Source organism: Ranitomeya variabilis, chromosome 6 (genome assembly GCF_051348905.1).
Source record: "Ranitomeya variabilis isolate aRanVar5 chromosome 6, aRanVar5.hap1, whole genome shotgun sequence".
NCBI lineage: Eukaryota > Metazoa > Chordata > Amphibia > Anura > Dendrobatidae > Ranitomeya > Ranitomeya variabilis.
This window is the reverse complement of record NC_135237.1, coordinates 17,916,887-17,937,382: the sequence shown is the minus strand read 5'-3', so window position 1 is coordinate 17,937,382 and position 20,496 is coordinate 17,916,887. Positions and strand designations below refer to the sequence as shown.

The 20,496-nt window shown below is 47.7% G+C and overlaps 1 protein-coding gene across 1 annotated transcript in view; it reads left to right on the top strand.

Moving 5' to 3' along the window:
- LOC143781384 (uncharacterized) overlaps nt 1-20,496 on the top strand; it is a 64,768-nt gene that overhangs the window by 16,507 nt on the left and 27,765 nt on the right. Inside the window, exons 5-9 of the mRNA XM_077267976.1 lie at nt 787-935; nt 1,107-1,165; nt 2,120-2,274; nt 18,693-18,821; nt 19,245-19,287. Coding sequence (XP_077124091.1) covers nt 787-935; nt 1,107-1,165; nt 2,120-2,274; nt 18,693-18,821; nt 19,245-19,287 — 535 coding nt within the window. The remainder of the gene's footprint in view (nt 1-786; nt 936-1,106; nt 1,166-2,119; nt 2,275-18,692; nt 18,822-19,244; nt 19,288-20,496) is intronic.

Sequence of the window (20,496 nt, the reverse complement as noted above, 5' to 3'; positions counted from 1 at the left end):
CAAGAATATAACTACTATAATACTGCCCCTATGTACAAGAATATAACTACTATAATACTGCCCCTATGTACAAGAATATAAGTACTATAATACTGCGCCTATGTACAAGAATATAACTACTATAATACTGCCCCTATGTACAAGAATATAACTACTATAATACTGCTCCTATGTACAAGAATATAACTACTATAATACTGCTCCTATGTACAAGAATATAACTACTATAATACTGCTCCTATGTACAGGAATATAACTACTATAATACTGCCCCTATGTACAAGAATATAACTACTATAATACTGCCCCTATGTACAAGAATATAACTACTATAATACTGCTCCTATGTACAAGAATATAACTACTATAATACTGCCCCTATGTACAAGAATATAACTACTGTAATACTGCCCCTATGTACAAGAATATAACTACTATAATACTGCTCCTATGTACAAGAATATAACTACTATAATACTGCTCCTATGTACAGGAATATAACTACTATAATACTGCCCCTATGTACAAGAATATAACTACTATAATACTGCCCCTATGTACAGGAATATAACTACTATAATACTGCCCCTATGTACAAGAATATAACTACTATAATACTGCCCCTATGTACAAGAATATAACTACTATAATACTGCTCCTATGTACAAGAATATAACTACTGTAATACTGCCCTTATGGAGATGAATGTTGATCGATGTGCTTTGTATGTGGAGATGTCTTGGACCTTTCATTGTGAATTGACCTTCTGTTTTCTTTTCCTGGAAGCCAGGACATTCCCCGCCAGGATTCCCATTTCCGTCCTGTACTGGGATGAGACATTAGTGAACACATCTGTAGGTGGAGATGCTGCAGATGAGATCAGACATATGGAGGCCGCTCAGTATGATCTGGGGGTCCACAGAGTGCGGATGTTGGTAAGAATTGCAGGTCATATGGGGAGGAGATGGTCGCAGTTTGGGGTCTTTTCATCATTTTTTTCTCCGTGTTTGGGGTGGGATTTGGTCCAGATTCTTATCACTTGTTAGTTTGTATCTGTCGCTTGTTTTTATTAGAGAATTTGTTTCCAGAAGTTTCTTTTTCTTCAGTTCCAGGACGTCCTCTGTCACATTCCGGGTTATGTATCTACGTCGATCACCGATGTGCAGTGAGTAATGTCCGTGCTCCATATGTGAAGGGGAAAACAGAAATGTCTCATCATTATCTGGACATGTTTCAGTCTGCAGTAGCACAATACCCTACTGATTGGGTCTTCTCTAGTCACACCCAAAGCTGCACTTACAGTACCTGTTTGGATCCTCTTTGCAGGATTTCTTCTTCCTCCTCCTCCTCCTTTTCCTCCTCCTCTTCCTCTTCCTCCTCCTCTTCCTCTTCCTCCTCCTCCTTCTCCTCCTCTTCCTCTTCTCCTCCTCTTCCTCTTGTCTTAAAGGGGTTTTCCGATTTTGGAAAATCTGTCCCCCTCCTGCAGTGTGTTTTAATAACAAATATTCCTTTCTTTACACCCATCCCCCGGGTCTTCACCGCTGCTCCCAGTCTGCAGTGGGGACATTCCGACGATAGCACTGCAGACAATCAGGGATCTTAGCGACTCGTGTTGTCAACTCTGCAAGAGTTGACAATAACAAACAGTTTGCTTTAATAACTCAAGGGACAGATTTAAAGTTTGACCAATTCAGTGCTTATTAATTTTGTCTCCTTTAAAGCGTGGTCTTCCTGATACAAAGCTCCATATCCCCAGCATTGAAGGTAGAATCACATGATACATTTCTGTATAACTTTAGCCACCACTAGAGGGAGCTGAGGAGCTTGCTGCATACATTGAGCTCAATAATAAGCTCCTGAGCTCCCCCTAGTGGAGGCTGCAGGGAAGCAGAATTTTGTAATGTGACTCCGTGCTTGTGATCTGGAGCTCAGTACCGGACCCCCAAACCGGGAATGTGCACCTCACTATGGGCACTCACAGAAGTAGAACTTCCACTGCTGATAAGATGTTGGGTTTCATATATAGTGAGACATAAGGACAGATCTGTCTTAAAGTCCCGGAGGGAGGTCTATGAAGCACTCTTTACAGTGAGGTTGATGGCGGCTGTTCCTCCTGTAGGTTGGACGAAGGCCACGTGACGATCGTCCATTCATTCTCCATGCTGTATCCAGTCACTGAGGAGGACGTGTGGAGGGCGCTGACGGTCTCCCCGATCTTCTGCGATGACCCTCATGATGGCTGCGTGTCTCCTCTGACCCGTGATAACTATCAGGGTAAGATGGGAACAAGACTAAGGAGCAAAGGTTGTCGGGAAATCTCCGCTGTGACGTCCCTATCTCATCATAATGTAATACTATGCGTCTCTCTATAGAATCATCTTAAAGGGGTCTTCTGTCAATATATAAACAATGGCTCAAGCTCTGAGGTGTCATTGTGTAAAGAAAGTCACCTCCGGCATGATTTCCTATTGAGTCTCAGAAAAAATGCCAAAATATTACTGCTGTAACTGCAGAGAACCCTTCCCTCTTCTATTAGTGCTGTAACTGAAGAGAACTCTTCCCTCCTCTATTACTGCTGTAACTGCAGAGAACCCTTCCCTCCTCTATTAGTGCTGTAACTGAAGAGAACTCTTCCCTCCTCTATTACTGCTGTAACTGCAGAGAACCCTTCCCTCCTCTATTACTGCTGTAACTGCAGAGAACCCTTCCCTCCTCTATTACTGCTGTAACTGCAGAGAACCCTTCCCTCCTCTATTACTGCTGTAACTGCAGAGAACCCTTCCCTCCTCTATTACTGCTGTAACTGCAGAGAACCCTTCCCTCCTCTTACTGCTGTAACTGAAGACAACTCTTCCCTCCTCTATTACTGCTGTAACTGCAGAGAACCCTTCCCTCCTCTTACTGCTGTAACTGCAGAGAACCCTTCTCCCCTCTATTACTGCTGTAACTGCAGAGAACCCTTCTCCCCTCTATTACTGCTGTAACTGCAGAGAACCCTTCTCCCCTCTATTACTGCTGTAACTGCAGAGAACCCTTCCCTCCTCTTACTGCTGTAACTGCAGAGAACCCTTCCCTCCTCTATTACTGCTGTAACTGCAGAGAACCCTTCTCCCCTCTATTACTGCTGTAACTGCAGAGAACCCTTCTCCCCTCTATTACTGCTGTAACTGCAGAGAACCCTTCTCCCCTCTATTACTGCTGTAACTGCAGAGAACCCTTCTCCCCTCTATTACTGCTGTAACTGTTGAGAACCCTTCGCTCCTCTTACTGCTGTAACTGCAGAGAACCCTTCCCTCCTCTATTACTGCTGTAACTGCAGAGAACCCTTCTCCCCTCCTATTACTGCTGTAACTGCAGAGAACCCTTCTCCCCTCTATTACTGCTGTAACTGCAGAGAACCCTTCTCCCCTCTATTACTGCTGTAACTGCAGAGAACCCTTCTCCCCTCTATTACTGCTGTAACTGCAGAGAACCCTTCTCCCCTCTATTACTGCTGTAACTGCAGAGAACCCTTCTCCCCTCTATTACTGCTGTAACTGCAGAGAACCCTTCTCCCCTCTATTACTGCTGTAACTGTTGAGAACCCTTCCCTCCTCTTACTGCTGTAACTGCAGAGAACCCTTCTCCCCTCTATTACTGCTGTAACTGCAGAGAACCCTTCTCCCCTCTATTACTGCTGTAACTGCAGAGAACCCTTCTCCCCTCTATTACTGCTGTAACTGCAGAGAACCCTTCTCCCCTCTATTACTGCTGTAACTGTTGAGAACCCTTCCCTCCTCTTACTGCTGTAACTGCAGAGAACCCTTCTCCCCTCTATTACTGCTGTAACTGCAGAGAACCCTTCTCCCCTCTATTACTGCTGTAACTGCAGAGAACCCTTCTCCCCTCTATTACTGCTGTAACTGCAGAGAACCCTTCTCCCCTCTATTACTGCTGTAACTGCAGAGAACCCTTCTCCCCTCTATTACTGCTGTAACTGCAGAGATCCCTTCCCTCCTGTACACACGGGTGATTTGATTTGTCCTGTGTTGCTTTGCTGTGAATCAAAGATGTCACCAAGATGGATAAATCGATTATTTATATAACAGAGTGACACACAGTGATACATTCTACCCATATACTTACTATTATTCCCATAGTCCTAATTGGAGAAGGCTGAAAAACATGTGATTAGCATAATTATGGTAGGTGCCATACAGATGAGAAGTGATAGAAGACGACGTACGAGGAAGGATACCTTTATTAAATAACAATATTAAATAGTTTTAATAAGACCGAGAAAGCACAGGGTCTCCAAATGGTGGGGAAAGCAAACTGGAGACCGTGGCTTTATCTAGGCTGAGATTTACAAGGGCAATATGGACAGCCGCCTATAAAGGGAGAACAGGAGACAGAGCCCAGAAGTGACCGATGGGGAGAGAAGGCGCTTGTGCCGTGTATCATAATTAGACCAGTGGGTCTCAGTAACGAGGTCGGAGTATTAATGTCCAAAATGTTCCTATGGTTAATTACCTGCTGAAGAACTGGGACTGTGAGACAGGGAAGTAATGGCAGCTGCTGCCAATCCCCTCACCCAGTGTGTATATACACTGGTCAGCCACAGCACTGACAGCTGCATATGCAGCGCCCCAGAGTCCTGGTCATTGCAGTATTGTCGGTCTTCCACCAGGGGGAGTGATATTACGTCTGAAGGTAATAAAGGAGTCCATCCTTCCAGGTATCACAAGTCACACACCACACTTCACACTCCAGACCACCAGGGGGAGCTAGGCTCCTATCTATTAGGGCACTCCTCACAGAAGGGTAAAACTGGTGGTTTGGATAGAAAGTTAGTCAGACGCTGCCTGGGTTTGACCCAGAGAGGACCTGTCAGGCAGACAGAGGGGAAGGAGGAACATCGGAGCTGCAGACAGAGGGTCCCTGACAGGGGTGGGATCCTGACAGAGGCCTAGCGGGACAGAAAGCTTACGGAGCTGCGCCTGCCCCACGTGCGGTAGTATCCAAAGAAAGGACACGAAGCGAAGTGTGCTGTAGAGAGTGAGAAACGAAGTCACAGCACAAGGAGATAACACCGGGAGGAGTTCTGCCCCGAGATCGGCAGCCTCCTTCTGAGGCGCGTAGCCGGTGGCCGGAACACCGAGGGAGTAATTGACTCTACGCTTTACTTCAGAGACCGGCAGGACAGTCAATTCCAAGTTGGCTGCCCGACCTTAATACCTAAGAAGGCACGGTGGCAAATTGTGGGGGTTGGGGCATCTCTAGGGTCCCTATAAACAAGCCTCCGGCCATCCCAGTCATACGGGTTTGTCCTATCCATCTGGGGGACAGAGAGAAGACATCAGAAACATTCACGAGAGTTGTGAGGACCTTACCGAGTTGCTCAGTAGGGAGGGACTACAACACACAGGCGCTAGTAGGAAGGCTACTGATTTCCACCTGGATAAGGGGACTCTGGATTTGCCTTCGGACCAGCGGATTCTGCCTACCCTGTGATCTGGTGCTCTGGACTGTGGATGCTGAAGCTTCCAGTAAAGGGTAAAGCGACTGCCACCTTGTGTCCTCGTTATTCACTGCGCCTTACATCGTCCACCATTACCCTCTACACTTCTGGGAAGCGCTGGGGACACACTTCACCTGTGGGAAGGTATACCATCTTGCTGCTATAACATCACCCCAGCGGACCCCTGACCGAATACCACAGGTGGCGTCACGAACACCGTACAAACTACACCTTTAATTGGATGCCCCTCAAATTGCCACGGACTGGGTCAGGCCACCGTGACATCCCCAGAACTGAGAAGGACCTGGTACCGAGTACCCCATTGCCCTGACGTGGGGGCGATCCAAATCTTGGCATCACGAACAGGATCTACTTAAGCCTGAAGAATCGGGTCATGTGTGCCTACGAACTGTATTGGAACTGTGATTTGCTTAAAGACATTTGCCGCCAAAATTCCCGCCAAAATCGCCGCCATTACAGCGCCACGAGGAGCACAGGAGAAGAAGAAGGGCGTGGAGTTGTGGGCGTGAACGAACTGGGAAGCGCGAAAAACATTGGCCGCCCAATCTAAATATCTCTGTACCTTGAGGACGTGTCCATCAGCAGCCGAGATCCGCCTCCTGATCCTCAATGGTGGGCAGAGACAACAGAAGCGAAACCTCCCCAGGAGGAGAGAGCGGGAAAAGGACCAGGAAGACGCCAGCCATGCGGAGGACGCCATGGAAAGCTGCCCAGAACCAGAGCGTGGGGTCGGAGCAGAAGACTCCCCCAGCTACCCAGAGGGGTACGGCAACCAGACCTCCAACACTGACACCAACTCCCTACAGGCCGGGATGGAGGAGCTGATTGACCAGCTCCTGCAGATGCGAGTAAACACCAAGGCCGCATACCTGACGACACCGCCGGCGGAGCCAGCTGACATGGAGGACACCGCTGTGGCCGGTAAGCACGCTGACCCTGCCCCGGTAACGGAAGGCCTCCTGGTAGGCCCCGTCTCAGCGCCACCTCCCCACGGGACCCATAGACTCCAGCGCCTTGAACCCTGGGACCAGGCCACGGGCATGGAGCAGTTCTTAAAGGCCCCAATAGCGCCCATCACCTTGCCGGGTGAAGTGTACGCTGAACGGACTGTGTACCGCTGGGTAAATCCTGGGTCTGACTTTATGGAGTTCCCCAGAGCAGCAACCCAGAAGGGAGAGACAGTTGAGGTCCTGAGTTGGGAGGACTACCAGGCCCAGCTTGCTCGTCGGTGGGAGGAGAAGGAAGAGAGACACCAGGCCCAGCGCAAGGCCCATAACGAGCGTGATCTAACTGTCAAGGCCCAAGCCCGCAAGGACCGCGCCACTCACCAGGCCCCGCGCAGGCAGGGCACAGTTGTAGCCTTCAAGCTCCGAGGGGGATGGGGCTTCATCAAAGAGCAGGGGCTGTATGCAGAGGTCTTTGTGAACAGGAGAGATGTGGAGTCCCACCTCTGGGAAGGCCACCCAGACCGAGACCTTTACCCGGGAGACACCGTTACTTACACCAGACATTTCGGTGAAAAGGGCTGGTTCGCCTTAAATGTGCACAAAAGGAGAGACATTGTGGCACATCCTGCAAAAGGCCCAGCTAAATTGTCTCCTGTGGCAACGGCGCCACCTTGCGTCCAGACCACTGTCACCCCCACCTATACCGCGACTCGGATTACCACTTGCACTGTCACCACGACTGAAACTGTTGTGGCTACTGAGCCAACACCCGTGGTGGCCCACGCCAAGATTACCCCCGAGAGGAAAACAGTGGGTACTCAGACCCCCAAATGGGATGAGAGACCTCCCTATGTAGTACCAGGCGGTAGCCAATACCCAAAAGGACTACCCCCGCCGGTACTACCTCCAGAGTGGTTTAAATAAACCTCAAAACCACGGATTGTAAATAGTTAACTGTTCGTTCTCCATTTGCTGCTTAAACCCGTCCAGGGTTATTCTTCTTAAAGGGATCCCTTTGTTTACCCAGGATCCCTGTTGTTTCTAGTTTTGCACAAGTTCATCATTGTTTTACCAAAAGAACTGCTGAATCATGGACGGTGAATGATTCACAAACTGTTGCTGTAAATAGTTTGCACCTTCTTAAGGGTGCTCTCTACTGGTTTTACATAGGAGGCTTTTACAGAGACTGCCTCTTAACAGAAACTGCTGTTAAATTATGCTGTAAAAATAACTGCTTTGCCTTACAGACCTGAAGAAAAACCCGTTGGTGCGGCAGAATTCCGGGTCAGGATTACACGACTTGTAGCCCACCCAAGACCAACGTTTGGGGGTTCGTAACAGGTCCCTCAGATCACGTCATACCGCTTAAACAAACTTGGAAATTAATGATGTGATTATTTGCACTACCTCTGAAAAGACTTGGGTTTCCTCTTAAAGGGAATGTTTACTTATTGCACTTGGATAATGTTGCTTTAAGACGTTAGATAGCCATAATGTTTTACATAGTGATAGTATGTAGCCAAGAATAGTAAAATGTTTGATAAATGTTGAGAGTGAAATGTTTAATGATGTACTTTGAATAAAATTGAGGACAAAAGAAATTGGAAGAAGGATACAGTGAGCCCGTAGTGGGGGTGAAACCTGTTCTGCATTTCAATAAAGTGAACCCGTAGGGGTTAGTGAGTCCTCTAGAGAGCTTTAGGAAGTGAGTTAAAAGACTTTGCACTTAGTAGATAGAATACCCGTATGGGTAATGGTCCTTCATAGTTAGTTAATACTTGTTATTTAAAGTCATACGCACAATGTAAATATGTTCTTGTTTGTAACGTTCAAGTGTTCTCACCTCCCATAAAGGGAAGCATTGTTATATTATTCTGTTTTACAGCATTCCAAAAATTTGTATGTCTTTTTGCTGATGTATTGTTGTTTTCTTTTCCCAGCCCGGGAGTGCTGGACTTAACGGGGGGGGGAGTGCAGCGCCCCAGAGTCCTGGTTGCTGCAGTAATGTCATTCTTCCACCAGGGGGAGTGATATTACGTCTGAAGGTAATAAAGGAGTCCATCCTTCCAGGTATCACCAAACATGCACCACACTTCACACTCCAACCCACCAGGGGGAGCCTTGCTCCTATCTAGTAGGGCACTCCTCACAGAAGGGTAAAACTGGTGGTTTGGATAGAAAGTTAGTCAGACGCTGCCTGGGTTTGACCCAGTGAGTACCTGTCAGGCAGACGGGGAAAAGGAGGAACATCTGAGCTGCAGACAGAGGGTCCCTGTCAGGGGTGGGATCCTGACAGAGGCCTAGCGGGATAGAACGTTACGGAGCTGCACCTGCCCCACGTGCGGCAGTATCCAAAGAAAGGACACGGAGCGAACTGTGTTGTAGAGAGTGAGAAACGAAGTCACAGCACAAGGAGATAATACCGGGAGGAGTTCTGCCCCGAGACAGGCAGCCTCCTTCTGAGGCGCGTAGCCGGTGGCCGGAACACCGAGGGAGTAATTGACTCTACGCATTACTTCAGAGACCGGCAGGACAGTCAATTCCAAGTTGGCTGCCCGACCTTAATACCTAAGAAGGTAGCAAATTGTGGCGGTCGGGGCATCTCTAGGGTCCCTATAAACAAGCCTCAGGCCATCCCAGTCATACGGGTTTGTCCTATCCATACCATCTGGGGGACAGAGAGAAGACATCAGAAACATCCACGAGAGTTGTGAGGACCTTACCGAGTTGCTCAGCAGGAAGGGTCTACGACACACAGGCGCTAGTAGGAAGGCTACTGATTTCCACCTGGATAAGGGGACTCTGGATTTGCCTTCAGACCGGTGGACTCTGCCTACCCTGTGGTCTGTACCCTGGACTGTGGTAAAGAGACTGCAACCTTGTGTCCTCGTTATTCCCTGCGCCTCACATCGTCCACCATTACCCTCTACACTTCTGGGAAGTCCTGGGGATACACTTCACCTGTGGGAAGGTATACCATCTTGCTGCTATAACATCACCCCAGCGGACCCCTAAGCAGCGTCGGTCACCCTGACCGAATACCACAGGTGGCGTCACGAACACCGTGCAAACTACACCTTTAATTGGACGCCCTTCAAAGGGCCACGGACCGGGTCAAGCCACCGTGACATCCCCAGAACCGAGAAGGACCCGGTACCGAGTACCCCATTGCCCTGACGTGGGGGCGCTCCAAATCATGTTATTATTATTATTATTATAGCGCTGTTTATTCCATGGCGCTTTACATGTGAAAATGGGGTTTAGTCCTATCAGTAACATTGTTTCCATCCCGACAGCACCATGTAGACAGTCCCTCCATCCCCACAGGGACAGGAAACACAGGAGAGGCCAAAAGACCCCTCCCACCCACACCCCCCAGTGATTTCTCCAAGCATTACACCAGGATGGAAGCAATTCTTATTTATTGAAATTCTGCACAAGTTAATCAGCACCAATACAAAATTTAAGGGATGGAATTACCAGTGCTGTCAGCATGGATTCCTGGAAACAATATTACCGGTAGGTCTAATATTGTGTAGATTATCGTGTACTGGGGTCATCCCACAAGACCCGCCGTATACTGGGAGCACCCCACAAGACCCGCCGTATACTAGGAACACCCCACAAGACCCGCCGTATACTAGGAACACCCCACAAGACCTGCCGTAACCCGGAACACCCCACAAACCTGTCGTATACTGGGAACACCCCACAAGACCCGCCGTATACTGGGAACACCCCACAAGACCCACCGTATACTGGGAACACCCCACAAGACCTGCAGTATACTGGGAGCACCCCACAAGACCTGCCATATCCCATGGCACTCCACAAGACAAGTTATACACTGGGAACACCCCACAAGACCTGCCGTATACATTTTCTCCGAAATGTATCAGGCTTGTTTAGATGTTCTTTTGCATACGTCTGATGCTGAATTAAATGGTGAGGACGCAGGAGAGGTTTTCTTCTGGCGACTCTTCCATGAAGACCATATTTGTGCAGGTGTCTCTGAACAGTAGAAAAATGTACCACAACTCCAGAGTCTGCTAAATCTTTCTGAAGGTCTTTTGCTGTCAAGCGGCAGTTCTGATTTGTGTCTCTAGCAATCCTATGAGCAGCTCTCACTGAAATATTGCTTGGTCTTCCAGACCTTATCTTGACCTCCACTGTTCCTGTGTTGTGAATTCCGTCTGGGTTCCCTCTGGTGGCCTTTAGCGATACTGCGGGTCTGGAGCTAGGCTCAGCTGTCTCATTTCCTGCTATGCTGGTTCCTATTTAACTCCACCTTGACCTTTACTTGTTGCTTGCTGTCGTTGTATTCAGTACTGGTTCTGACCTCTCCTGGATTTTCCTGGTGACCTGTCTATTTCTGAGAAGCTAAGTCTTGCTAGTTCTTTTTGCTCATTGTTTCCTTGAATATGTTTCTCAGTATATGATGTGTTCAGTCCAGCTTGCTTATATGTGATTTTTCGCTTGCTGGTAGCTCTGGGGAGCAGAAGTGCGCCCCTCACATCGTGAGTCGGTGTGGGGGTTCTTGTACTTTCTGCGTGGATAGTTTTTGATAGTTTTTGTACCGACCGCACAGATCCCTGCTATCTTCTGTCTATTTAGTGTTAGCGGGCCTCATTTGCTTAAACCTGTTTTTCATTCCTATGTTTGTATTTTCCCCTTAACTCACCGTTATTATTTGTGGGGGGCTGTCTAAACTTTGGGGTTATTTCTCTGAGGCAAGTGAGGCTTTGCTTTCTCTCTAGGGGTAGCTAGTTTCTCAGGCTGTGAAGAGGCGTCTAGGTTTTTAGGTAACGCTCCACGGCTGCCTTTAGTGTGTGTGGATAGGATCAGGATTGCGGTCGGTATATTTCCCACATTCCCGGAGCTTGTTCTACTCTTCAGGTTTACGTATCAGGTCAGTTTGGTGATCCTACCACCGGATCATAACAGTACAGCAGGCCAGTAAAGAGTTAATGCATCGCAAAAGAGGGATAAGAGAAATCCTGAGTTCATTTTTTTTTTTTCCTCTGCAGTGTGTCTAGCCTCTCTCCTCCCCTTAACCTCTGGGTGGTTCACAATTCAGCTGCGGCTATGGACCTTCAGAGTCTGTCTTCTAGTGTGGATCATCTCACTGCTAGGGTACAAGGCATTCAGGATTATGTAGTCCGCAGTCCTATGTCAGAGCCTAAGATACCTATTCCTGAGCTGTTCTCCGGAGACAGATCTAGGTTTTTGAACTTTAAAAATAATTGCAAATTATTCCTTTCTCTGAGACCTCGTTCCTCTGGTGATCCGATTCAGCAAGTTAAAATTATTATTTCTTTGTTGCGTGGTGACCCTCAAGATTGGGCATTCTCTCTGGCGCCGGGAGATCCTGCATTGCAAAATGTGGATGCGTTTTTTCTGGCGCTTGGAGTGCTCTATGAGGAACCTAATCTGGTAGACCAGGCAGAAAAGGTTTTGCTGGCTCTCTCCCAGGGTCAGGATGAAGCAGAGGTTTTCTGTCAGAAGTTTAGGAAATGGTCTGTGCTCACTCAATGGAATGAGTGTGCCTTGGCAGCGATTTTCAGAAAGGGTCTTTCTGAAGCCATTAAGGATGTTATGGTGGGGTTCCCCACGCCTGCGGGTCTGAATGAGTCAATGTCTTTGGCCATTCAGATTGATCGGCGCTTACGGGAGCGCAAACCAGTGCACCATCTGGCGGTATTTTCTGAGCAGAAGCCTGAGTCTATGCAATGTGACAGGATTCTGACCAGAATTGAACGGCAAAATCACAGACGTCAGAATGGGTTGTGCTTTTACTGTGGTGATTCTGCTCATGTTATCTCAGATTGTTCTAAGCGCATAAAAAACTTCGCTAAGTCTGTCACCATTGGTACTGTACAGCCTAAATTCATTTTGTCTGTTACTTTGATTTGCTCTCTGTCATCCTACCCAGTTAAGGCTTTTGTGGATTCAGGTGCTGCCCTGAATTTGATGGATTTGTCTTTTGCCAGGCGCTGTGGTTTTGTAGCGCCCCCACTGCCGCAGGGCCGAGGGGCACCCGGTACCGGGCCTCTGAGTCTCTGCTCTGGGGTTGTCACGGTGGCTAGGCCCCGGTCCATGACCCTGCCGAAGGGCGCACAGTATCTGATAGATGTGGATGGTGGTGGTGGTGCGGTGCAGTAAATAACGAGGACACCAGGTTGCAGTCTCTTTACCTCTTTACTGAAGATCTCTGGGTCCTCAGTCCGGAATACGGTTCACCAGGCTACGCAAGTCCGGCCGGCCCAATGGCACCTCCAGAGTTCTCTTTGCAGGTGGAAATCTGTGCCTTCCTGCTAGCGCTATGTGTTGTGGTCCTCCCCTGCTGTGCTTACGGGATAGTACCCCACAACTGTTGTGTCTGTTTCTGATGTTCCCTCACAACTCGTTCGGATGATGTTCTTCTCCTCCGTCCCTCCCTGATGTTCTGGTTAGGACGGCACCCGTATGACGAGTAGGCTCGGAGCTCTTCCGGGACCCTAGAGTCGCCCCTCTCCTAGTGCGCCCCCCATGTCTTCATAGGTGATGTATGTGAGACAGCCCGCCTGAGACTGACTGTCCTGCCGTTGGTTTGAAGTATTGCTTGGAGCTAGATATATAAATACTTCCTCGGCGTTCCGGCCGCTGGTTGTGCGCCTCAGTAGGATGTTGCCTCGGTCTTACAGCACGACTCCTACTGGTATTTCTCCTCTTGCTTTGATCTCGTTTCTCACTCAGCACAATAAACCTCGCTTCTAATCCTTTCTTAGGGTACCGCCGCTATGCTGAGCAGGCACGGTCCCGTGATGTTCTTTCTTGTAGCCAGGCCTCTGTCAGGGTCCCAAACCTGACAGGGACCCTACCGAATCTTCCCCCACAACACCCTCTGCTACAAGGTGTTGCCTGGTTCCAACCCAGTCAGCTTTCTGTCTAACTTCCTGCCTGACCCCCAGTTTACCCACAGTGGTGAGGAGTGGCCTAATAAATAGCACCCTTAGCTCCCCCTGGAGGCCCGACTGTGAAATGTATTGGTGTATGTGATACCTGGTCAGATGAACTCCTTCAGTGCCATCAGACGCACCATAGCCCCCCTTAGCGGCGGAGCCACAGTACTGCAACGACCAGGACTCTGGGGCGCTGCAGTTTTATCTTGGAGCCTTTGCAATTCCCTATTCCACTAAAGGGAATTGATGCCACGCCATTGGCCAAGAATAAACCTCAGTACTGGGCTCAAGTGACTATGTGCATGACTCCTGCACATCAGGAGGTGATTCGCTTTCTTGTGTTACATAATTTGCATGATGTTGTCGTGTTGGGTCTGCCATGGCTGCAGGTTCATAATCCAGTCTTGGATTGGAAAGCTATGTCTGTGTCAAGTTGGGGTTGCCAGGGGATTCATGGCGATGCTCCTTTGGTGTCTATTGCTTCTTCTACTCCTTCTGAAGTCCCTGAATTTTTGTCGGACTACCAGGATGTATTTGATGAGCCCAAGTCCAGTGCCCTACCACCTCATAGGGATTGTGATTGCGCCATAAATTTGATTCCTGGTAGTAAGTTCCGTAAGGGACGACTTTTTAATTTGTCTGTACCAGAACATGCCGCTATGCGGAGTTATATCAAGGAGTCTTTGGAGAAGGGGCATATTCGCCCGTCCTCGTCCCCTTTGGGTGCGGGGTTCTTTTTTGTGGCCAAGAAGGATGGTTCTCTGAGACCCTGTATAGATTATCGCCTTCTAAATAACATCACGGTCAAATTTCAGTATCCTTTGCCACTGTTGTCCGATCTGTTTGCTCGGATTAGGGGGGCGGGCCAGTTGGTTCACCAAGATAGATCTTCGTGGAGCCTATAATCTTGTGCGTATAAAGCAGGGCGATAAATGGAAAACAGCATTCAATACGCCCGAAGGCCATTTTGAGTACTTGGTGATGCCTTTTGGGCTTTCTAATGCCCCTTCTGTGTTCCAGTCCTTCATGCACGACATCTTCCGAGAATATCTGGATAGGTTTATGATTGTGTACCTGGATGATATTTTGGTCTTTTCTGATGATTGGGAGTCTCATGTGAAGCAGGTCAGGATGGTATTTCAGGTCCTGCGGGCCAATGCCTTGTTTGTGAAGGGCTCTAAGTGTCTCTTCGGAGTCCAGAAGGTTTCCTTTTTGGGCTTTATATTTTCTCCTTCTACCATTGAGATGGATCCAGTCAAGGTCCAGGCTATTTATGACTGGACTCAACCTACATCGGTAAAGAGTCTTCAGAAGTTCTTGGGTTTTGCTAATTTTTACCGTCGCTTCATCACTAATTTTTCCAGTGTGGTTAAGCCTTTGACGGATTTGACCAAGAAGGGTTCTGATGTGACGAATTGGTCTCCTGCGGCCGTGGAGGCCTTTCAGGAGCTCAAACGTCGGTTCTCTTTGGCTCCTGTCTTGCGTCAGCCGGATGTCTCTCTGCCCTTCCAGGTCGAGGTTGATGCTTCTGAGATTGGAGCTGGGGCTGTCTTGTCACAGAGAAGCTCTGATGGCTCTGTGATGAGGCCATGTGCTTTCTTTTCAAGAAAGTTTTCGCCTGCCGAGCGGAATTATGATGTTGGTAATCGGGAGTTGTTGGCAATGAAATGGGCATTTGAGGAGTGGCGACATTGGCTAGAGGGAGCCAAACATCGTGTGGTGGTCTTGACGGATCACAAGAATTTGACTTATCTCGAGTCTGCTAAGCGGCTAAATCCTAGACAGGCTCGATGGACGCTGTTTTTCTCCCGTTTCGATTTTGTGGTTTCATACCTTCCGGGTTCGAAGAACGTGAAGGCTGATGCTCTTTCTAGGAGCTTTGTGCCTGACTCTCCGGGAGTTTCTGAACCGGCTGGTGTCCTCAGAGAGGGGGTGATTTTGTCTGCCATCTCCCCTGATTTACGATGGGTACTGCAGGAATTTCAGGCCAATAGACCTGACCATTGTCCACAGGAGAGACTGTTTGTCCTGGATAGATGGACCAGTAGAGTCATTTCCGAGGTTCATTCTTCGGTGTTGGCGGGTCATCCTGGGATTTTTGGTACCAGGGATTTGGTGGCTAGGTCCTTTTGGTGGCCTTCCTTGTCGCGGGATGTGCGTTCCTTTGTGCAGTCCTGTGGGATTTGTGCTCGGGCCAAGCCTTGCTGTTCTCGTGCCAGTGGACTGCTTTTGCCTTTTCCTGTCCCGAAGAGGCCCTGGACGCATATTTCCATGGATTTTATTTCGGATCTTCCAGTCTCTCAGAAGATGTCTGTTATCTGGGTGGTTTGTGATCATTTTCTAAAATGGTCCATTTGGTGCCCTTGCCTAAGCTGCCTTCCTCCTCCGATTTGGTTCCACTGTTTTTTCAGAATGTGGTTCGTTTGCATGGTATTCCTGAGAATATTGTGTCTGACAGAGGATCCCAGTTTGTGTCCAGATTTTGGCGGTCCTTTTGTGCTAAGATGGGCATTGAATTATCTTTTTCATCGGCCTTCCATCCTCAGACGAATGGCCAAACCGAACGAACTAATCAGACCTTGGAGACTTAACTGAGATATTTTGTTTCTGCGGATCAGGATGATTGGGTGACTTTTTTGCCATTGGCTGAGTTCGCCCTCAATAATCGGGCTAGTTCTGCTACTTTGGTTTCGCCTTTTTATTGCAATTCTGGTTTTCATCCTCATTTTTCCTCAGGTCACGTTGAGCCTTCTGACTGTCCTGGGGTGGATTCTGTGGTGGATAGGTTGCAGCAGATTTGGAACCACGTGGTGGACAATTTGACGTTGCCACAAGAGAAGGCTCAGCACTTTGCTAACCGCCGTCGCTGTGTGGGTCCCCGACTTCGTGTGGGGGATTTGGTATGGTTGTCTTCTCGTTATGTTCCGATGAAGGTTTCCTCTCCTAAGTTCAAGCCTCGTTTCATCGGTCCTTATAAGATTTTGGAAATCCTCAACCCTGTGTCATTTAGTTTGGACCTCCCAGCATCATTTGCCATTCACAATGTGTTCCATAGGTCATTGTTGCGGAGATATGTGGTGCCTGTGGTTCCTTCTGTTGACCCTCCTGCTCCGGTCTTGGTCGAGGGAGAATTAGAGTATGTGATGGAGAAGATCTTGGATTCTCGTGTTTCGAGACGGAAGCTTCAGTACTTGGTTAAATGGAAGGGCTATGGTCAGGAGGATAATTCCTGGGTTGTCGCCTCTGATGTCCATGCGGCCGATTTGGTTCGTGCCTTTCATTCGGCTCGTCCTGATCGGCCTGGGGGCTCTGGTGAGGGTTCGGTGACCCCTCCTCAAGGGGGGGGTACTGTTGTGAATTCAGTCTGGGTTCCCTCTGGTGGCCTTTAGCGATACTGCGGGTCTGGAGCTGGGCTCAGCTGTCTCATTTCCTGCTATGCTGGTTCCTATTTAACTCCACCTGGACCTTTACTTGTTGCCTGCTGTCGTTGTATTCAGTACTGGTTCTGACCTCTCCTGGATTTTCCTGGTGACCTGTCTATTTCTGAGAAGCTAAGTCTTGCTAGTTCTTTTTGCTCATTGTTTCCTTGAATATGTTTCTCAGTATATGATGTGTTCAGTCCAGCTTGCTTATATGTGATTTTTCGCTTGCTGGTAGCTCTGGGGAGCAGAAGTGCGCCCCTTACATCGTGAGTCGGTGTGGGGGTTCTTGTACTTTCTGCGTGGATAGTTTTTGATAGTTTTTGTACCGACCGCACAGATCCCTGCTATCTTCTGTCTATTTAGTGTTAGCGGGCCTCATTTGCTTAAACCTGTGTTTCATTCCTACGTTTGTATTTTCCCCTTAACTCACCGTTATTATTTGTGGGGGGCTGTCTAAACTTTGGGGTTATTTCTCTGAGGCAAGTGAGGCTTTGCTTTCTCTCTAGGGGTAGCTAGTTTCTCAGGCTGTGAAGAGGCGTCTAGGTTTTTAGGTAACGCTCCACGGCTGCCTTTAGTGTGTGTGGATAGGATCAGGATTGCGGTCGGTATAGTTCCCGCATTCCTGGAGCTTGTTCTACTATTCAGGTTTACGTATCAGGTCAGTTTGGTGATCCTACCACCGGATCATAACATCCTGGTAATGGCTATTTCTTCATTAAATTTCAAACTGAAGAAAGCTTTGTGGCCTCCACCATTTTCAGAATGTTCCTCCGCTGCTTAGAAGTTCCCATGGCTGCTGCTTTTTGCCACAAGGTTAGAGGAGGATGGGTTTTTATAAAGTTGGAAAATTTGCATCACATGGTCTTTCCTAATGATGATGGTGAACAAGCCATAACCCTAACAGGATAATTAAGGTCTGAAACCTTGGTCAAAGGTATCTGAGCACACAAATCTCCCTGGGTGCCCAAACTTTTGCATTGGCCCATTTTTCTTTTTGTAATTTTTAAAATGTAAAAGATGACAATGTATTTGTTGTACCTAAACTACAAAGTTAATGTGTCACCTGTAACTTTAGGCCTTTTAGAGATGATTTTGTCTTCAACTTGCTTAATTATTCACAATAACAGTAATTTTGACCAGGGGTGCCCAAACTTTTACATGGAACTGTATCTAGAATTGGCGATCTTTGCCCGCTCCTCCTTGCAGCAGCTGTACATCTGTCAGATAGACCTCCGGTGTACAGCGCCCTCTCACCAAAGATTGTCACTTGGACTCAGATTTGCTCCTGGGCTGGATCATTCCACAACTTCCATGTTCCTCTGGAGGAGCCATTCTTTTGATGATTTGGAGGTCAATTAGGGTTGTTCTCTGCTGAAAGGTGACATTTCTCTTCATCTTCAGCTTTTTAGCAGAGTCCTGAAGCTTTTGATACAAAATTGACTGATATTTGGAACTGTTCATAATTCTACCCACCAACAAAAGTTCTAGCTGCTGAAAAACGACCCCAATCAAAATGCTGCCTCCACCATGCCTCCCTATGGGGATGGTGATCTTCTGGTGATGCACACTGCTGACTTTGCATCTTTTGGATTTATGGCCAAAAAGTTCCCTCTCAGTTGACTGTAGTTTTGTTATTTTTATATTTCTCTGATTTCAGTTTGTTACTCAATGAATTTGTACAAATTATGAGTTACATTAAAAGAGGGGAAAAAAGCTCTGAAATGCTTCTTCTTAGTAGGATTTTTTATGTGAAAAACATGGCATTTTTTAGGGCGTGTAGACTTTTTATATCGGCTGTATACCTCCTCTTGCCTCCAGGTTTTGCTTACTCTCCACCTTCTTTTTTTCGTCTATATTGCAGGTCTTAGTCTGTGTGACTTTGACGTATGTGACTTCTCCTCCAGCGACTGCCACGTCCACGGGGGGCTGGTGACGTGTGACTGCCGGCGAGGGTACTATAAGTTCAGCCCCACGGACCGCTCATGCAGAGGTGAGACTGTGAGTGCCGACGGCGTCGCATCATCAAAGGTCCAATCTGTGCAATGAAAAGTTCTGGAACCTTCTAATATACTTTGTGTTTCAGCACCTCTGCTTGATGTCATGTCAGCTATTGTTTTTACAGACCAATAAATAAATCTTACAAATAAAAAGTTTTGCTACAATTGTATCCAGTCCAGTGAGTCCTCTGGAGATAAACTATCTGGACTCTGGGCTGATACATTGTAACAAACTGCCAGCACAAGAGAGAGGCTCATCCTCTATTCTCAAGGGACATTGTTACACAATTGTAGTGAATCTTCAGAGAAGTTTCAGGACAGAGGGATTTTCAGCTACTGGATGTAAAAACATATAATGCCGTATATTGTATATATTGTACCGCACAACGTGTCACAGAATGGATTTTATATTGCAGAGTGTGGGAGCGGATACAGGAGGACGGAGAGCGGCTGTGAGAGGTCGGTACTGTCTCCTGCCATATTGTGTGTCCACCGAGCTGCTACATCTATCTATATAATCGTCTAAGGGTGACTTCTGTCTGTTTGTCTGTCACGGAAATCCCGCGTCGCTGATTTGTCGCAGTCGGCCGGCCTGCCGCGACCAATCAGCGACAGGCACAGATCGGCCGCAAATTCACCCTTCCCTACTCCCCTCCAGTCAGTGCCCCATAGCGGTTTAGCAGTCCGTTAACGCTGGCATTAACCCTGTGTGACCAACTTTTTACTATTGATGCTGTCTATGTAGCGGTCCCGCAAGATGATGACGTAGCGGTCTCGCGAGACCGCTACATCATCAAGTGGTATTGCCGTAATGCATTACTGGGAACGGAGCGTCGTGAGGAGCATCGGTAAACACCTGGCCTGGATCCAGGGACCGACGGAAGATGAGTGTATAACTATTTTTTATTTTAATTCTTTTTTTTAACAGGGATATGGTGCCCACATTGCAATACACTACGTGGGCTGTGTTATATACTGCGTCTCTGTGCTATATACTGCATGGGCTGTGTTATATACTGCGAGGCTGTGCAATATACTACGGGGCTGTGTTATATACTACATGGCTGTGCAATATACTACGTGGCTGTGCAATATACTACCGGACTGTGTTATATACTAAGTAGCTGTGCTATATACTACGTGGGCTGTGTTATATACTACGTGGCTCTGCAATATACTACGTGGCTGTGTTATATACTATGTGGCTGTGCTATATACTACGTGGGCTGTGTTATATACTACGTGGCTGTGCTATATACTATGTGGGCTGTGTTAGATACTACGTGGGCTGTGCTATACACTACGTTGGCTGTTATATACTGCATGGGCTGTGTTATATACTATGCGGCCTGTGTTATATACTACGTCTCTGTGCTATATACTACGTCGGCTGTGCTATATACCACATGGCTGTACAATATACTACGGGGCTGGGCAATATACTATGTGGCTGTGTTATATACTACGTGGCTGTGCTATATACTACTATTAGGGTTGAACAATTAATAAAATGTTCAATTCTCTAGTTGCCTACTCCTGGCCTAATGGATATTGATCATGTGCACTAAAGAAATACACCAGACACAGTCAGCTGTAACTCTCCTTGATCAATGTGTGGCTCAGCTCCAAGAAGGGAATTTATTAGTGAAAACACAATGTTATATATCT